General features: G+C 36.1%; 2 protein-coding genes across 3 annotated transcripts in view; one reads left to right on the top strand and one right to left on the bottom strand.

The window, feature by feature from the left end:
* Positions 1-3,181, top strand: part of LOC145978616 (putative ATP-dependent RNA helicase DHX35) — a 40,427-nt gene extending 37,246 nt beyond the window's left edge. For both annotated transcript variants that reach the window (XM_083111345.1, XM_083111346.1), the window contains exon 13: positions 2,968-3,181. In XM_083111345.1, coding sequence (XP_082967471.1) covers positions 2,968-3,094 — 127 coding nt within the window. In that variant the 3' untranslated portion in view covers positions 3,095-3,181. The remainder of the gene's footprint in view (positions 1-2,967) is intronic.
* The window catches only part of LOC145978617 (adhesion G protein-coupled receptor L2-like), a 45,290-nt gene continuing 30,604 nt past the window's right edge, over positions 2,940-17,625 (bottom strand). The window contains exons 8-11 of the mRNA XM_083111347.1: positions 16,791-17,017; positions 13,825-13,946; positions 7,796-7,995; positions 2,940-3,294 (exon numbers count right to left, since the gene is read on the bottom strand). Coding sequence (XP_082967473.1) covers positions 3,235-3,294; positions 7,796-7,995; positions 13,825-13,946; positions 16,791-17,017 — 609 coding nt within the window. The 3' untranslated portion in view covers positions 2,940-3,234. The remainder of the gene's footprint in view (positions 3,295-7,795; positions 7,996-13,824; positions 13,947-16,790; positions 17,018-17,625) is intronic.

Raw genomic sequence — 17,625 nt, 5'->3', positions numbered from 1 at the left:
CAGTGAGAATTTAGAAAGCAACCACATGCTACTAGTAGGAGATGGAAAATGAAAGATAGAAGGGAGGAACAAGAGAGAAAGATAAGAGTGTGGAAATTGAAGGATAAGATGATAAAAGAGAAATATCAAGAATATTGCGAACAAAAGAGCTAAGAGATGAACCAAAAGGAGTAGAAACAGAATGCACAAGATTTAAAATAGAATTAGTAGAGGCAGCTGAAAAGGTATGTGGAAGGACAAGCAAGAAAAGAAAGAAGAAAGAAACACCATGGTGGAATGAAAGAACTAGAGAGGCAGTGAAAAACAAAAATGATGCATTTAGAAAAGGGTTTAAAGTTAAATCACAATATGCACGAAAAGAGTACATGGAAAAGAAGAAAGAGGCAAGAACAGTAGTAAAGGAGGAAAGAAGAAAGTGGATGGAAGAATGGGCCAAAGTGCTAGAAGAAGGTGTAGATGGGATTAGTGAGAGAAAGGTGAAGAGGAAGAGGAGACAGCTGCAAGCTAAGGGATGAAAGGGGAAACATTGTAGAAGAGAATGAAGAAATAAGATGAATGTGGAGAAATCATTTCAAGAATTTGCTGAATGTGAAAAAAAGGAAATAAACATGAAGAAGTGAAGGAAAAAGAAAAGAAGGAAAAAGTGAATCTCACATGGAAAGAAGTGGAGGAAGCTCTGAAGAGAATGAAGTGAGGTAGAGTACCTGGAGTAGATGAAGTGTCAGTGGAAATGATACTAAGAGCAGGAGTGATCCGTGTGCAGTGGCTGTACAGTGTGTTGGAAACAGTGTGGCAAGAGAGAGAAGTGCCAAGAGATTGGACAAAGGGACTAATAGTTCCCATATTCATGAAGGGTGACAGAAAGGAATGCAAAAACTATATAGGAATAACACTTATGTGCCACTCAGCAAAGGTGTATGAGAAAATATTAGAGAAAAGAATAAGGGAAGCAACAGAGCTGAACATGAGAGAGGAACAGTATGAATTTAGAAGAGGCAGATCAACAGTAGACCTGATATTCACCATAAGGCAAATGCAGGAAAGGCACTATGAGTATGCAAATGATTTGATTATGGCATTCCTAGATATAGAAAAGGCATACGATAGCATGGACAGAACAAAGATTTGGAAGCCTCTAAGAGAGAAAGGGAAGAGATAGTGTGCAGAGTGCAGAGCACATACTTACAAGGCCAACCAGAGCTGTGTGAGAACACCAGTTGGAAGAACGGAGTGGTTCAGTATAAGTAATGGACTAAAACAGGGAAGTGCTCTTTCACCACTGCTCTTCATAATTACAATGGATGCAATTAACAAAGAGGTGGGGAAGAAGATAGTGGAGGAGGAGATGAAGGCCCTGTTGTTTGCTGATGATGTAGTAATATAGGGCAACAGGGAAGAAGTAGTACAGAGACAGCTTGATAGTTGGAATGCGGAAATCAGAAGAGCAGGAATGAAATTCAGTGCAGAAAGAGCGAGGTGCTAATAAGAACAAGAAACAGAGCCAGAAATGAACCAAGAATAAAGATGGACACGGAAGAGTTGAGGGTAATGGAGAGCTTCAAATATCTAGGAAGCATAATTGAGAGAAGTGTAAGAATAGATGAGGAGGTTAACAGAAGAGGACAAATGTCTGGTGGACTATATCAAAACGTTCGAAGATTAATATGGAACAGGGATGTACCTATGAAATGCAAGAAGGTAATATATAACACATACTAACACATATGATAATTATGTATGGAGCAGAGACTTGGACAATGCCAGAGAGAGACAAAAGAAAGATGCAGGCAGTGGAGATGAAATTCTTAAGGAGCATGTTGGGGAAGACTAGAAGGGATAGAATAAGGAATGAGGAGATCCGACAGACAGTGGGTGTGGTGAAGCTTCAGGACAGGATAGATCAGGCACAGATGAGATGGTTTGGACACATGAAGAGGATGGATGCAGAAAGTCTACCAGTAAGAGCTTACCATGCACAAGGAGTGGGAATAAGGCCAAGTGGAAGAACAAGATGTTGGTGGAAAGAGCAGATAGTGGAGAGTGTTAGGAGAAGAGGACAAGATTGGAACACCGTGGAAAGAGAGGAGTGGTGGGAGACCAGGAAAATCAGACTGTTGTCATTATCTTCACGTATCTTTGAAAGTGCTAGACATCAGGAAACATGGCATCACATCTAGTGAATTTTTGAAAGGATGGTGTATACCACAGATCAGTTTGAGGCAGTAGGGTACTCTCCCATGTTATGTGGTTTATGCCGGTAAAACAAACTTTTTTCGTTGTTATTAAATTTGAAGTTGTTGGACATGTTTTTGTTTTATTTTTATGCCTGCATTAGTGTTTTATGTCTATTATATATAATTAATACTCTACATAATAAATACATATATACAATAAATAACGAAAAACTCAATATGCTGACCAAGGCAGAATTTATTTTATTTTTAAGCATAAACTAAACGTTATGTTTCCACCTTCTAGCAAGGTCTTCTTCAGACTCTGTACCAGTGCCTTCCCGATGGTGCAGCGGTAGCATCGTTGCCTTGTAATCAAGGAGTCCCGGGTTCGATATCCGGTGGAGGCACATAGTGGTTCGGATCCCCCTTTAAACTGTAGGTTTACTCCGAATTAGCCTCAATGTGCATAATGTGGACTTAAAATGCCAAATCAATCAATCAATCAATCAGACTCTGTACCAAATACAAATCTCTGAAGGAGACCTTGCTAGAAAGTTGAAACGTAACGTTTAGTTTATGTTTTAAAATAAAATGAATTCTGCCTTGGTCAGCATATTGAGTTTTTGGTTATCATGGAAACAAGGCTTAATGGTGTTACAATAAATAAGAATTGTAGGAGTAAACCAGGTCATATTTTCAGCATACACCACTGGTTTGAAGTTATATACAAATAACATGTCATTAGAACTGAAGTTTATTGAAAACAGTTGTATACTTTTTATATATTTTACAGGCTCCTTTTCTGTGAAGTAATACATACCAACAAGCCATATATGAAGGATATCACTAGAATTCAACCTTCCTGGCTGGAAGAATTGGCTCCACACTTTTATGAAAAGAGTGTTGTGATGGACAGTTGAATATATTGTCAGCCATTCTTTTATAAAAGAAATCACCAAGCGTTTGTATATACATTCAGTGTTTGTATAAAGTTCTTTTTGCAAGAAGTCCAGTCTTTAATTGTGTTAATAACTACTTGTAAAACTCCTAACAATCCAGTTTAACGGAATTTTTGTTTCTTCATTACAGTGCTATAGCAGTGTTGTAACTTTCCACGAACCTGAAAAAAAAAATATACAGCAATATATTACATGCTAGCCAATCACATCAAAATTATGGCTCTATCTGCGAGACTTACTTTTAAATGTGCTATTAATTTCTGTGGCCCCTGCCATCATTCACTTGGGAACTTGCTTCACTTCCAAGTAAGTCTCACGGATAGAGTTTTTAATTAATTTACGTATTTATTACAAAACCACGTATTTTATTCCCCAACCACAAAATAATGCTGTGTAATGTATTAACCTAGTAAAACAATAATTTCTTAATTTCTATGCTTCATTCAATTATTTAGCCAATAACCAGGCTATGCTTTAATAATAGAGCACAGTGTTACAAGTAATATCATTCATGGAACAAGACATCAGTAAATATGTAAGGTAACAGGTAATTTAATGACATACAAGCCACACGAAGGTGCTGTTTGCTTTTCCAGTGTGCTGTGAAACACCTGTGCATCCCCTCCATCTCTAGGTACATAAAGCTGTCCACACCTTCGAAGGAGTTTGTTTTTATGGTGTTGATCCTGTACCTTGGTCATCTTAGTCAGAAGTTCATGGTGATAGTACGAAGACGTAAGTGAGTTACTAAAATTATTTTCACGAAACTTACTCGTAAATGTTCTATTAATTTTGGTGGTCTCTGCCACCATCCACTTGGGAACTCGATGCTTCACTGTTGAGTTGACTTCGGGTTCCTGTTGTTTCCTCGCTTAACGCTAGGAGTGCTGGTGTAGCCAGTTCATCTGCTGCATATGATAGGTTTGAGTTATTGCAAAAGCAGGAGCCAAACATGATGTGCCTGACCACTGTTGATATTCAGATTGTGTGGAAAGTGCACAATTGCATGCACCTTGATTTTTGTGTCAATCAGTGTGTGCGCTGTATGCCTGACTGAAACTTTTTGGATCCTGTGTTTGTTAAACTTGAGGGGCTTTGCTAGTCCGGTAGTGGGTTGGGATTCTTTTGCATCGGTTAAGTGCTGTTGTATAGGTTCGTTGATGGATCTGCCAATGTACTGCGAGTTGCCCCCTCACTGGGCATCATATACTCCCCAGGTTGTCAAGTAGTGAAAAGAAATATCTCTTATGTTTGCTTAGGCCCCTGGCTATTTTGTTCACTGGTTTGTGTGCGAGCTTGATGTCATACTGTTTCAGGGTCTTGGCTAGGCAGTTGGATGTTGTTTGGTGGTAAGGGATGGCAACATTTTGTTTTATTGCTGCTGGCTGGGTGGTGTTAGTTAGGTTGTCGCACCTGCACTTCAGCTTTGCTACACCATGTAAAAAGTTGATGTACTGTGTACTCATTCTGAAGTCCTATGTCTGTAACCATGGTAAATTCTTCCTTCAGATTCTCTTCAGTTGAGCAGTGTGAGAAAGCTCTTTGGTAGAAGTTAAGTCATACATTAGCTTTGTTTGGGTGGGTGGTTGGAGAGGGAGTGGATATATTGGTTCCCTGCCCCTGGTTTTCTGTAGACTGTGGTGTTGAATTTGTTGCCCCTCCTTTTGATGGTTAGGTCTAGAAAGTTGATGCTGCCTTGGTTTTCCAGTTCTATTGTGAATTTCAGCCTGGGGTGAATGCTGCTAAGTTTTTTCATAAGTAGATCTATTTCTTCATTCTTTATGTAAACGACAATGGTGTCATCTGCCGTATCGATCTGAATATCGACAGTGGTCATGATATCATGTTTGGCTCCCGCTTTTGCAACAACTCAAACCTATCACACGTGCAGACGAACTGGCTACTCCAGCGCTCCTAGAGGTAAGCAAGGAAACAACAGGAACCGGAAGTTAACCCAACAGTGAAGCATTGAGTTCCCAAGTGGATGGTTTGCAGAGGCCACCAAAATTAATAGAACATTTACAAGTAAGTTTCGTGGAAATAATTTTAGTAACTCACTTATGTCTTCTTAGCCAGTGAGTTTCTATTAAGATGAAACTTCACATTTTTTTCAAAGCAGTCTAAAGTCTGTGCTGTTATTGGGTCTGAAACGTGGACGATAGGGCTGAGCCAATCTCCATACAACTGTAATGGCATCACAAAGTATTGGTTGGAATTAAACAACGATATTTTTCCAGATTCTGAATTTTTCAAGGTTCACAAAAATGCTGCATGGCACTTTTCATGGAGTCTCCATGTCCCGGAAATTATGTAAAATGCATAGTTTTTGTTAATTTTGCAACATCATTGTGGGGGGGATTGATGTTTGATAAATGATTATCTCATGTGAAATTATGAACATTTGAAAGGAGCAAAACTTTGGTAGACTGATATGATATAGCTTCAATGGAAAACTTGAATTGAAGTCTATAAATACTGTGAACTGTTTTGAATTGTTACGATTTGCAAGTATTAGTGTTGGTGGGAATCTGTAATTGTAGTGGTACTGGTATCTGTTCAAAGCACGTATCAGCTTAGCCATAGTACAAAGTAACCTTCCTTGATCACTGCTTGAAAATAATTTTGAGCATATACTGTCCAGAAATAATTGAAAAATAAGAACTCCTGGAGGACAGGAGAGACAGTCGTCCATACAGATAAAATTGGAGAAATGGAAATAAATAGGACACACATTGGGAAGGGAAGCTATCAAGAGAGAGGCATTAGATTGGAACTTTCAGAGAAGAAAGAAATGAGGACAACCTAGACAGACATGGCAAAGATCTGTTCATGCTGAGGCATTGGATGAAGGGGAAGAGCTGGAATGAAGTAAAGAAGATGGTTGTCGTCAATACCAGATGGCGGTGCTCTGTTGATGGATGGTCTTTGTTGTACAAGGGGCAGTGGAAATTAAGTCAAGTAAGACATTTTGATGTAAGCTTACGATCAGTTGTCTGTTAATACTTCTAAGTATAAATTGAACATGTATAGATGAGTGCAAAAGTTGAAAAGAGCTGAACTTCACTCAAAAATATGAAATCATAAAAGCAAATAGAAAACATTTAGTGGACAAGATGACATTGTACATCTATTTTGTGCTACACTTGGGCATGTAGGTTAGGCAGTTTTCAGACAAGCAAGAAGCAACTTCTGCGACTTGAAAACCAACGTTCAGAAATAAATGCAATCTTTCATACCATACAACGCAACACTGCAAGCTACACTTGACTCGAACTGGGTCGTTTTCTCAATATCGGGCATTGTGTCATCTTGGTCTGGTGGTTGTCCATACATACGTCCACTTTGCCTGTGTCGCTTGTCACATTGGCGTGAAAATCCCATGTAATTTGTTGCCTGTCACATGTCACTTTGGTCTGAAATCATAGATAGTCATTGTCTGCATACACAGTGTTGGAGGCCAGAGCTACTGGTTGAAGGCTTTCCAACATAGAGAAAGAGTAATCTTGTGACCATCAGAGATAATTTTCACTTTTTTCTGTCGTGGCTCCCTTCAGCTGCCAAAATCTGCACGTGCCTCACCTCAATAATAATATATAAATACATGCGACTATGAAAGACCAACACTATATCTCATTATGTGTTTATTTACTATTGGTACACACACAAGCAATGAAAATATAATGTGTGATTAATGTTTGTAACCTGGTGTCAATTCACTCAGCGATACGATATTCATGACGAAAAAGGATAATACAGTAAAAAGAATCTGGATAATAGATGTTAAAAACAGACATATTGCAATGTTTAGCAAAATCAGTAGAAAGTATGAGTTTGATTGGCGTCACACAGTTTATCTCATGGGGATACATATTCGGAAATGGCAAGATACATATCATTCTGTATATTTACTCTTAATCTGAATTTGGACTTGATCACCACCATGGTTGAACATCAGTTTCGGCAAGATATGGTGTGGTTTTCTTCTACAAGGTGTGACTGCAGTTCCTGTCTCAGTTCGAAAACACGGGAGATTACATTGTAAGGGACAACCAACATGAGTTGCAATAATACAGAAGAAGAAAATATTTTTTATTAGTAAATTTTAACTTTCTGAAAAGAAGAAGTCTTTCGGAAGTTCTCATGCCTTCCCTGCGAAACTTGGACACCTCCCAAGGGAGGTTCACCTCACACTTTGAATACCATTAAATTACATTATAAAATTTACTACTTGAATGTTAAAAAAGTGAAATAAGTTCAATATTCAGAAGAATATGTAAAATTTAATCAAGTAGTAAATTTTATGATGTAATTGAAAAACTATCTAGCTTACAAGTGTAGTGTTGGATATACTGTGTTTTTTTGTTTTTTTTCCCCTTTCGGTAACAGAATTAACCTTTTTACTTCATGTTGTGTCAAACTTCATTATGTTGTCTTTGTTTTAGCATTTCCTTTAAACGTGAACTGTTTTTTAAAAGTAATTTGGAGGAATCCATTCTGAATTATTTGATTCTTTTTCATTTGAAAATCTGGTAAAAATTGATCTCTCCTCATTTGAGGCAATACTCAATTTGATTACTTGAAATTGAATTCATTATAAGTACAAGGCCATTATTTCCAGTGAAATTACATATTTATGGAAGGCACCACACTGATATTGCTTACCTGCTCATTTGCTGTAGTATGAAAAAAGAATATTGCTATTCCTAGAATGCTGTTAAGAAGCGAGAATGTTCCATAAAGAGGTAAGTTCTGTTGATACTCTGAGAGCATTCCAATAATCCATGATGCTAATGTTAATGGCACAATGATTAGACTTGTTCTTTGCGATATCTTAGCTGATGTTCTTTGATTTTCATCAGTTCCTGAAAGTACAAAAAATGTATACATTTTAGTGGTTAGCAAATGTTATTTTCTTTATTTTTGTTCTATAATGAATACACTTTGCATTAAAGAATTGATGTAGTGTGGTTGCACCTGAATTAATTATCCCTTCTTCCCCTTTTCTTTTTTGTAACAATATGAGGGTATAAAACATATCACTTAAGCAAGTGGAAGTCATGTGCAAACTCAATGTATCACCATTGGTGGGTGAAGGAGAGTCTTACCAATGAAATCATATCCATTATCTGCATACACAGTGTTGGAGGCCAATGCTACTGGTTGAATGCTTTCCAACATAGAGGAAAAGTAATCTTTGTATGAGTCATATGTTATACAAATTGAGTTTATGTAGCATAGCTTGTTAAAACAGATTTCTAACAAGAATATTGCCACTATATGCAAGAAGTATCTTTGTAGTGCAACAAATTCCAAGATTGATTGTGTTGCACCTGTCCTGACGATCATATTTCATAGTGAAAAATACACGAATCATTCTGTTAAACAGCAAAACTAGAAAAAATGCATTAAAAAAACAGCATTGTTTAACTTTTTTCAGGATGGTTGGCAAGAATTTTAGTTTTTAACAAGGGAAGAAATTAAATATATGTAATTGAGTAATGTTTAGCAATCTGCTGATTGGTATTTGGTGTCCAAAGAACCTTTTCACTTAATTAGAAATATCATTAAAAATAAGACAATTGTGGAAGTTGTTTTTTAGGGCTCTTAAAGTAAGAGATCTTCAAGGTTTTGATGCTATTGAATACACTGTTAATTTGAAACATTGAAGTCAATGTGTATATTTTGGTATGATTAGGGTTACCAGATCGCTGTAAGGGAAATGTAGGGCATGCTGTCCCAAAATGTAGGACACAAAACATTCTCAATAAATAATACATATTTCTATAGAACACGTTAGAGAGTAGTTAAAAAATGACACTTTTCAGTTTTAAAAAAAGGAATTCTTAATGAATTTTTAAATGCAAAAATTTCAAAACTTGCAATCATACTAATCAATATTTATGTTAGAGTGGACAGTCAAACTCCTTGAAATTATAAGGACCAGTACCAAACATTTTACAGATTTTATGAAAAAAATAATTTCTCTCGTGAGTCTGTTGTGCTGATGGTAATGAAAGTACTCTCTCAACATTTGAATTATGACCTGTAATGGCAAACAAATATTCAGCAATTGCCATAATTTAAAATGGTTTGAGAAGTTTCATCTTGGGTAGTGTTTAGTTCAATAACAGAGTGTCTATCAAAATAACACATCCAGAATTCTTGACTTTTTCTGGACTTTTCTAGACCTTTTTTCCGTCTTTTATTTAAATATTTATTTAATGAATGAAAACCCCTACCAAAGGGTCAGTTAAGATAAAAACTGAAGCTAAATAATTTAAGAAGAGAATTAGATGTGCTTTCTCGTATTAATGCATCCTGAACTGTGTTTGGCAGACAAGCGAGGCTTGGGCGTCTGGACTCACAGCCAGTATATGATTGATTGATTGATTTGGTGTTCTAAGTCCACTTTATGCACAGTATGGCTAATCGGGACTGGACCTACAGTTTAAAGTGGGATCCGAACCACTTGTGCCTCCACCGGGTATCGAACCCAGGACCCCTTGATTACAAGGCAATGACACTACCACTGCGCCATGGGGGAGGCCCTCACAGCCAGTATAATCTTATGTGGTGCTTGTGTCGCTTGTCCCTATATGTTTGTGACTGTCCCTTCACCATTCATCCTCACCTTCGCGATTAGCCAAAGGGACAGAAAAAAAAGTGAAGTAAAATAAACTAAATCAACCAATCAGTCATTATGCATTATGATAGCAAAAATTCTTGACCACAAGAATAATTTATTGCCTTTTTATTGACTTCTTTACCTACTTGTTGATTTCTTTACTTTTTCCTGACTTCCATGACTTTATTGACTGGCAGACACCCTGAATAACTTTGTTCTCTATACCCCTGATTTCCAATCAAATTATATTGAATATTGAATAAGAATGGGCAACACCTTGTTCCATCAGTATAAACCGTAAGGCAAGAAATTCTGCTCAGGCATTGAACAGTGACATTATCAGAAAGTGGTCCCAAAACTTTGTTCATTAATTGCTTCCGTTTTCCCGTTTATTTAATAGCAGGACAAACATTTTTTTTTCCTTTTGGGCAATGACTGAATCAAAATAAATGTCAATATTGAGTTTGAAAGTGCAGTCCATAGACTTGTGACTTGCATAATTTTTTTCTGTTACGTATTTTCATAATTGATATTATGTGACGCTCAAAATGTAGGACATTTATGATATTTTTCAAATTCCTCCTGGACGCCGGACATAAGGCTAAAATATAGGACATGTCTGGGAAAAACCGGACGTCTGGTAACCCTAGGTATGATGCTTTTCAGCATATGAAAGAGTTACCGTATTTACGCATGTATAATGCGCACACCCTGGATTTTGATGGGGAAAAGTGGCAAAAAAATTTATCTCGTGTATAATGCGCAGTATAATCCAGGTTCACAAAATGGCTTTCTTAGTTGTAGGTCGTAAAGCTGTTGCTATGCCAATTAAGAGCTAGTGACATCATACCTATTCAATGAGTCACCTGTTGCTCTGTGGACCAAGAGGAGAATATCCTCTTGTGTAAACAGTAAGTCACCAACCCAAGTATAAGCATAAAATCAAAATTTGTTATTTACTTATGTACAGTGAGTATATACTTGTCAAAGACAATGTTTCGGTGGCAACTGCCTCCTTCTTCAGGTCAAGAAGTTGGCTTTTACGGAAATCCACAAAGCTTCGTCATTTTTTTACATGGACAGGTTGAATGCTAGGATAACAAATGACTAAAACAGGACTAATCCCACATTTAAAATCCCGTAAAACTCATATAAAAACTTAAAACCCGTGTTACTATCCGATCACAATTCACATGTTGACTGGATCTGGTATGTACTCAAATGTGCGAGGTTGCGAGCGAGTCAATATCTCCTTCCCCCTTCCATTACATCATTTCAAACAAGAAGTCGGGTATGAAGCTTGCCTCCCGTTCATTGTCTGGGTTAACCTTGAATCCGATTTCTTTATATTCATGTTTTTCCCATTTTTTCAACATTCCTAGCCATATTTCATCAATATTCCTATCTTCTCTATTCATCTTGTTCTTTCTCATATACGTAAATGAGGCCTCATAAACATTCCTACTTAATCATTTGTCTTCCTCGTGTATAACTTCCCGTGTGACTATCTCATGTTCCTCTTCCAATACATGCTTGGATAATCCCTTACGGAGGTTTCCATCTTTAATATCCTTATCCTGTTCTTTCCATCGGACCCCCATACTCCTACCAGTTTGCTCTACATACATTTTCTTACATTGACATTTAATTCTGTATACGCCCTTTTTTCCCCTCTACATTATCACCCTTTCTCATTCCTTCTCTTTTGTAACTCATAAAATGTTTCTATAAACATTTAGGGGCTTTCATCCCACACTTAATTCTATATGCTTTTGTTACTCTTTCCACTTTTTCCCATACTCCCGTAAAATACGGGATAGCCACATACATTCCCCTAATTTCTCATTTATATTTTCCTCCACTTTCTTCTCTCCTTTGGTTTTACTATCTTTATTACCGTCCTTGGAGCATATCTTTCTTTCCTTACTCTTCCACATTTCTTCATTTTTATACCCATTCATTCTACCAATTCCAAAAACCCATGTTATTTCTATTTCCAGCATCGTCTTACAATTACATAATCTTAAGGCTCGAATGAAGAAATTTAATAAGACATTATATTTTGTCCTCATAGCGTGTGCTGATTCCTTATTTATGTACTTATCTCCTGCTAAGGGTTTATGGAAGACACCCGTTTTAATTTTCGTACCTGTCTTATTGATCTCCATATCTAAGAAGCTAATCCTATTATCTTTCATATCCTCCTCCCTCGTGAACTCAACCTTTCCACGTAAAAACCTATATCCTTTCTAAATGACGAAGCTTTGTGGATTTCCGTAAAGCCGACTTCTTGGCCTGAAGAAGGGGCTGTTGCCACCGAAACGTTGTCTTTGACAAGTATATACTCACTGTACGTAAGTAAATAACAAATTTTGATTTTATGATTATATATGATAGTGAGTAAGTTGCACGCATCCAAAATATGAATTCACCAACCCAACCCACCTCCCCCCTCTCCCTCCACTGTGTTAGCATCCCAAAGCTTTCACTCTTTAACCACCTTATTTATTCTGTAATAGTAGAAAGGGAGATCAAAATTACGTTATATTTGCAGTACTCAGGAAGTTATTTTCTGTTATTTCTCGCCCAACACATACCACTGATACACATCCCATGTGATGGGAGGTGCATGCTCGAATTCTGCCAGAACGGCACTGCTTTTTTTGTGTCGCAGAACATTACATAGCAAAGTGAAAAATCATGGAAAATGGCCTTTAAAATTTTATACATGGTTTTGCTCATTTTTCTCTTTTTCTAAAAAAAGACCAAAACATATACTTTTTCCATGACTGATGTAACATTTATAAGACGACCATTCAGGACCCTCAAACTAGCAGTTAGCAGAACAAGATTTTTTTCATTAAGGCATTTACACACTCCATATATGTCATATTATTTGGCCAGTAATACATTTTAATTATTATTTTGTTTCTCTGTATCTTTTCTTTCATCCAAAGTACCACAAAAATCAGAACGTTCCTTCATTTTGTGATGAGCTTATTTCAACTTAATTGCACATTAGTGTTGCTATCTTGAATGGAATACTGTTGCCATATTCAGAAACTACAGAATTCAAGCTTTACAACGATATATAACATGATAGGGTTCCGTAAACATGAAAAAAATATTCCGTGCATAATACGCACCACAGTTTATGGGCACAAAAATTTTGGAAAAAAGTGCGCATTATACATGAGTAAATACGGTATGTGATACTGACGATAGCATTGGAAGTAAACTGTATCAAATGTCACAAAGTACAGGTTGTGGCAGCTTTCCCAGCATAATTTGAGTAGTATGGATGATTCTGGCAACAGTGTGCAGCTGACAACAGTGTTATACTGTACATGGATTGCTATTTACAGTAGACTGTTCTTCATTTGTTGTTTATTGTTACTCTGTACAATGTGGGTGCCAACATATAATAGTGGGTTAATAAAATTATTTATTGGACTTTTATTTTTATGATTAATAAATAGAACCTATTACAGTGGAATGCAAAAGTATGCATGGATATCTTTTGTGACAGGGCTTCCACAGAAAGCTTTTTTTTACCTTTATGGTGACATTCCATGGCCAGACCGGTCCCCAGATTTATCCTCTTCGGATTTCTTCTTATGAGGTTTCCTTAATCAAGAAGTACTGTATTCCTAACATTTTGTGACCTCAGGACTGAAGGATTCCATCAGAGATGTCGCTATGAGTACCCCAACAACATGCTAGAACAAGTACTGAACAATGCCCGATGCTGCTTGGAAGAATGTGTGGCGTACCATGGTACTCATTTGCCAGGGGTCATACTCAAACAATTACTGATAAAGGGCATTCCTTTCTGTACAATTATGTACTAAGGTCGTCCAATTAAAATACTTTTTTTTTCACTCGTATAATTGTGATTTCAAATCATGCTATGAATGCTGCTGCACCCTTTATTTAAAGTAACGATGCAGTGAAGTGGAGAATGTAAATATCAGCTGGAAGCGTTCCAAGATGTTATGGCCAAGATTGATCTATTATTCTGATGCATACATATTATGAATTTGTGTTTGAATAACTGCCTACTAACCTGGTAGTGGTTTATTATCAGCTGCTCCTGCTGCTTCTATTAAAGTGAATGTCAGTACAACCATCACAATTACTGGCACAAATTGAGCATACACCAAGTTGTTGTTCATCATGAGCCAGCACCTACAAGGATATAAAATTACCGACATGTTTGACCAAATTATTTCATCTACCTTTGTTTCTTAAGGATGAGCTAGATGTTTGGGATATCTCAGCAAAAGTATTTTTATACAATGACAGGTTAAATTTCCAAATTTTAGAAACTAGATTCGTTTTGAATTCCTATACGAGCATTTGTGTGAAATGCATTTGGTATTGTTTAGATATTCACAATAGTTTTGCGATGCAATATCTTGCACAACAACCAATACTATCTCCATGAAGATTGTGCATATCTAACTTTTCATAATGTAAAATATCGGCATGGTGCCTTCTAAACAAGAGGCATCCAAATTTGTGCACACCTATGTCATGGCTTACTGGACATATGTGTAAATTTCTGGCCTTAAGTTATTCCTTTAACCCTTTCCAGACAAGCCAATAAATACAGTTTTTCAGAAAGTCGTAGAAAATGTGTTTTTAAGTGTGTTATATATATATATCTTTTTTTTTAAAAAAAGATCTGCATCACATCCTCTTTCAAGAGATACATAATATGCCACATTTTATATAAATTTTCTCACATTTATGATTTTTTTCTGTAACAACTTTTTGAAAGTAAAAATAATTATAACATTTTATAAAAGTTACTAAAAACTTCCTATTAGAATTTAAATTGTCACTAACTGAGAAATCCAAAGTGGAATCCTCGTTAAACACTTCCAAAATGTGCATATAAGTTACTTAATGCTATTCTCAAGAATATGAAAGAAAGTGCAATGTAATTCAACACAAGTAAAGTAAAATTCAACAATGAAGAAATCATGACATCTAGCAGTTGGAATTTGAAAGAGTTGGTTACAACAAATGTGCACAAGAGACACATTTAAAGTCTGTCATTCATTCACAATAGAATTTTGTAGTGAACATCTTATTGGACAGAAGTTGTATGACAGGTTATGCCCGTCGCTTGTCCGGAAAGGGTTAATTTGTCAAGTGGTTCCATTGCATGTTTATTGGCTTTTTTTTTTTTTTTTAGAATTGAATATTTTGTTATTTTTTAAATGTCTCATTCAATAATTTACATCGACCAATAATACCATATCATCTCAAGGTAATTTAATGAAAATTTTATTTATTCCATATACAACAGCATATGGAGATTTATATTTTAAGTTTTTTGATTGCTTTTCTGCCACTTTTGGCTAATTACCATAATGAGAAGAAGTGATGATTAGATGAAATTTGATGAAAGGACACTTGCAAAGAACTCCCATACCAGGACTTGAAGTCAAGATAGAAATTGACCACTTAACATGCTCACCCCACCAAGCCAGTAAAGTTCCACTACGAGCTCCATTATTGTTATTGTTATTGATTTGCTTTATCTTACTTCGCTTTTTGTGCCACTTTTGGCTAAGTTGTGAAGATTGGGATGAGTGATGATATGATGAAACTGATGAATGGACACTCACAAACATCCATGCCCAGGCCGGGATTTGAACATGGGACCACTGGCATCGTAGTGCGATGTGCTAACCACCCACCACGGAGGCTGGTCATGCTGCATTATTATAATGCAATAAAACAATCTCATTGGGTTATCTCTTGGGATTGTGCACTTGTTTACTCTGCAGAGATTATGTATTCACTTGTGATGTGGCTGTGTTCAGCTCTGATAGCATGAAAGTTCTTTCACATGTTTCATCATTCATTCTCATCATCACACTCAGCCCATAGAGACAAGAAAGTGACAGTAAATAGGGCTGAGCTGATACCTTTTACAATCGATACCAGTGCCATCTGTACTCTTGACACTTACTTGAAAATTGTAACAATTCAAAATAGTTCAGAATTATTTATAAGTTTTCAATTGGGATTATTGCATAGAAATATGTTGGATATTTTATGTTGCATATACATGGTTTCACATGAGATAGTCATTAAATTACAAAATCCATTTCTCCCCACAACCTTGTTGCTAAAATAATGCAAATTATGCATTTTGCATAATTTCCAAGATAAAAGTGTTGTGTGGATTTTTTGCAGATTCTGGAAAAGTATTGGTGATCATAAATTTCAATGGTTGCAATGTAAAATGGTTATTATTGAATAAAAATAGTATATCAGAACAAATGTATTGCAAAATTGATAATTTAATAGGTCTATTTCTATAAATAGTGTGTGCATAATTCTGGCATTGTGTTTCAATGTAAAGCAAATTTCATGTGACTTGATTTTGCAATACTTCTTTATGCATTCCAGTCTGATTTATTTGGTTTATTTTACTTCCCACTTCTGCCACTTTTGGCTAATAGCTAAGATGAGGATGATTGACGATATGATGAAATTGATGAAGGGACACACAAAGAACAACCATGCCCAGGCTGGGTTTCGAACATAGCGCAGTGTGATTTTAATGCACTTTTTAATGTACGTATTTAGTTAGTATTTCTCTCTTGCATTTACATTTTTATCATCAAATCTTGTATTATAAATTTGTAACTTATATATCTTTATATGTATACGTACTGCTGTACTAAGGCTTGTCTGCTGTTTTTCAGCAGGATAATATCAGCATAAATAAATAAATAACCACTCTGCCATGGAGGCCGGCTCAATACTTTGCAATACCAATACCACTGATTGATATGGTTCAGCCCTTGTCAATAAACATACATAAATACAAATGCATAACTTCAACACTTGTGTTTTTCACACTCGTGTGTGGAGCGAAAATGGAGAAAGTGGGAGTTGAAGGATTAATATATAATTCATATGTAGCCTACGTAGAAAAGAAAAGGAACAGAGTAGCATAACTGAAATTAATGTTAGATATTTTACTCTGAAATATACATTTCTACTTACATGTAACCTCCAGATCCATATGACTTGTATTCAAAACATAAAGTGAAGAGTACAAGGAAGAGTGGGATTCCCCATCCAACTATTACATTCTGGAAGCGGCTAAACATTCCACCCTGTCGGACCACATACGCAACCATGGAGTACATGTGCAGAGCTTCCAGAAACAGAAACATGAAGGCTGTTGTAAAAAATAGGTGCAAAAGGGCAGAAACAATTCGACACAGCTCCTGAAATGGACAATCCATCTTTTATTTCCAACTGACAAGTTTCCACACTCTTATTTTCTTTGAAAAAGTGCAATGAGTGCAAGAATTAGACAAGAATCTATCTTGGATTAGGTACTCTCAAAATTAAGAGATTTCTTGCATAATATGTTAAAAAATAAGACAAAACTACCTATTGCTTTTACATAGTATTCAAATATTTTATACAAACTAAATTTGGACTCTACCCAGCCATTTAGATATTGCACAGTCAGTAATACATATGTTATGCTCTTTAGAAGAATATCTGCTTTTTTTTTCACCCAGCAAATGCTTGCATTCAAGTTCATATCAAATGCTTAAACATTATTGGTGAGATGAATTTTTTTACCTTTCGTTGTAATGCAGTGAAGTGCTAATTTTTTGCATTCTAGGTTTAAAATATAGTTTCAAAAAGGAAGGGGATGGATTGATTTTCTGAGGTTTTGTTTCTCTAAAATATAACTGGAAATTTATTCTTCTAGGCCCTAAATACTAAATTTTCATAATGAAAGACTGTTTTTAGATATTTTTCGCAAACATCTTTATATCTTTTGTTTGAGAATTTCTTTACGTCTCTTACATCATACCAT

This window comes from Lepisma saccharinum, chromosome 25, assembly GCF_977018435.1.
Source record: "Lepisma saccharinum chromosome 25, izLepSacc3.1, whole genome shotgun sequence".
Lineage (NCBI taxonomy): Eukaryota > Metazoa > Arthropoda > Insecta > Zygentoma > Lepismatidae > Lepisma > Lepisma saccharinum.
The sequence above is the reverse complement of the archived record's forward strand: the minus strand, read 5'-3'. Positions and strand labels throughout refer to the sequence as shown.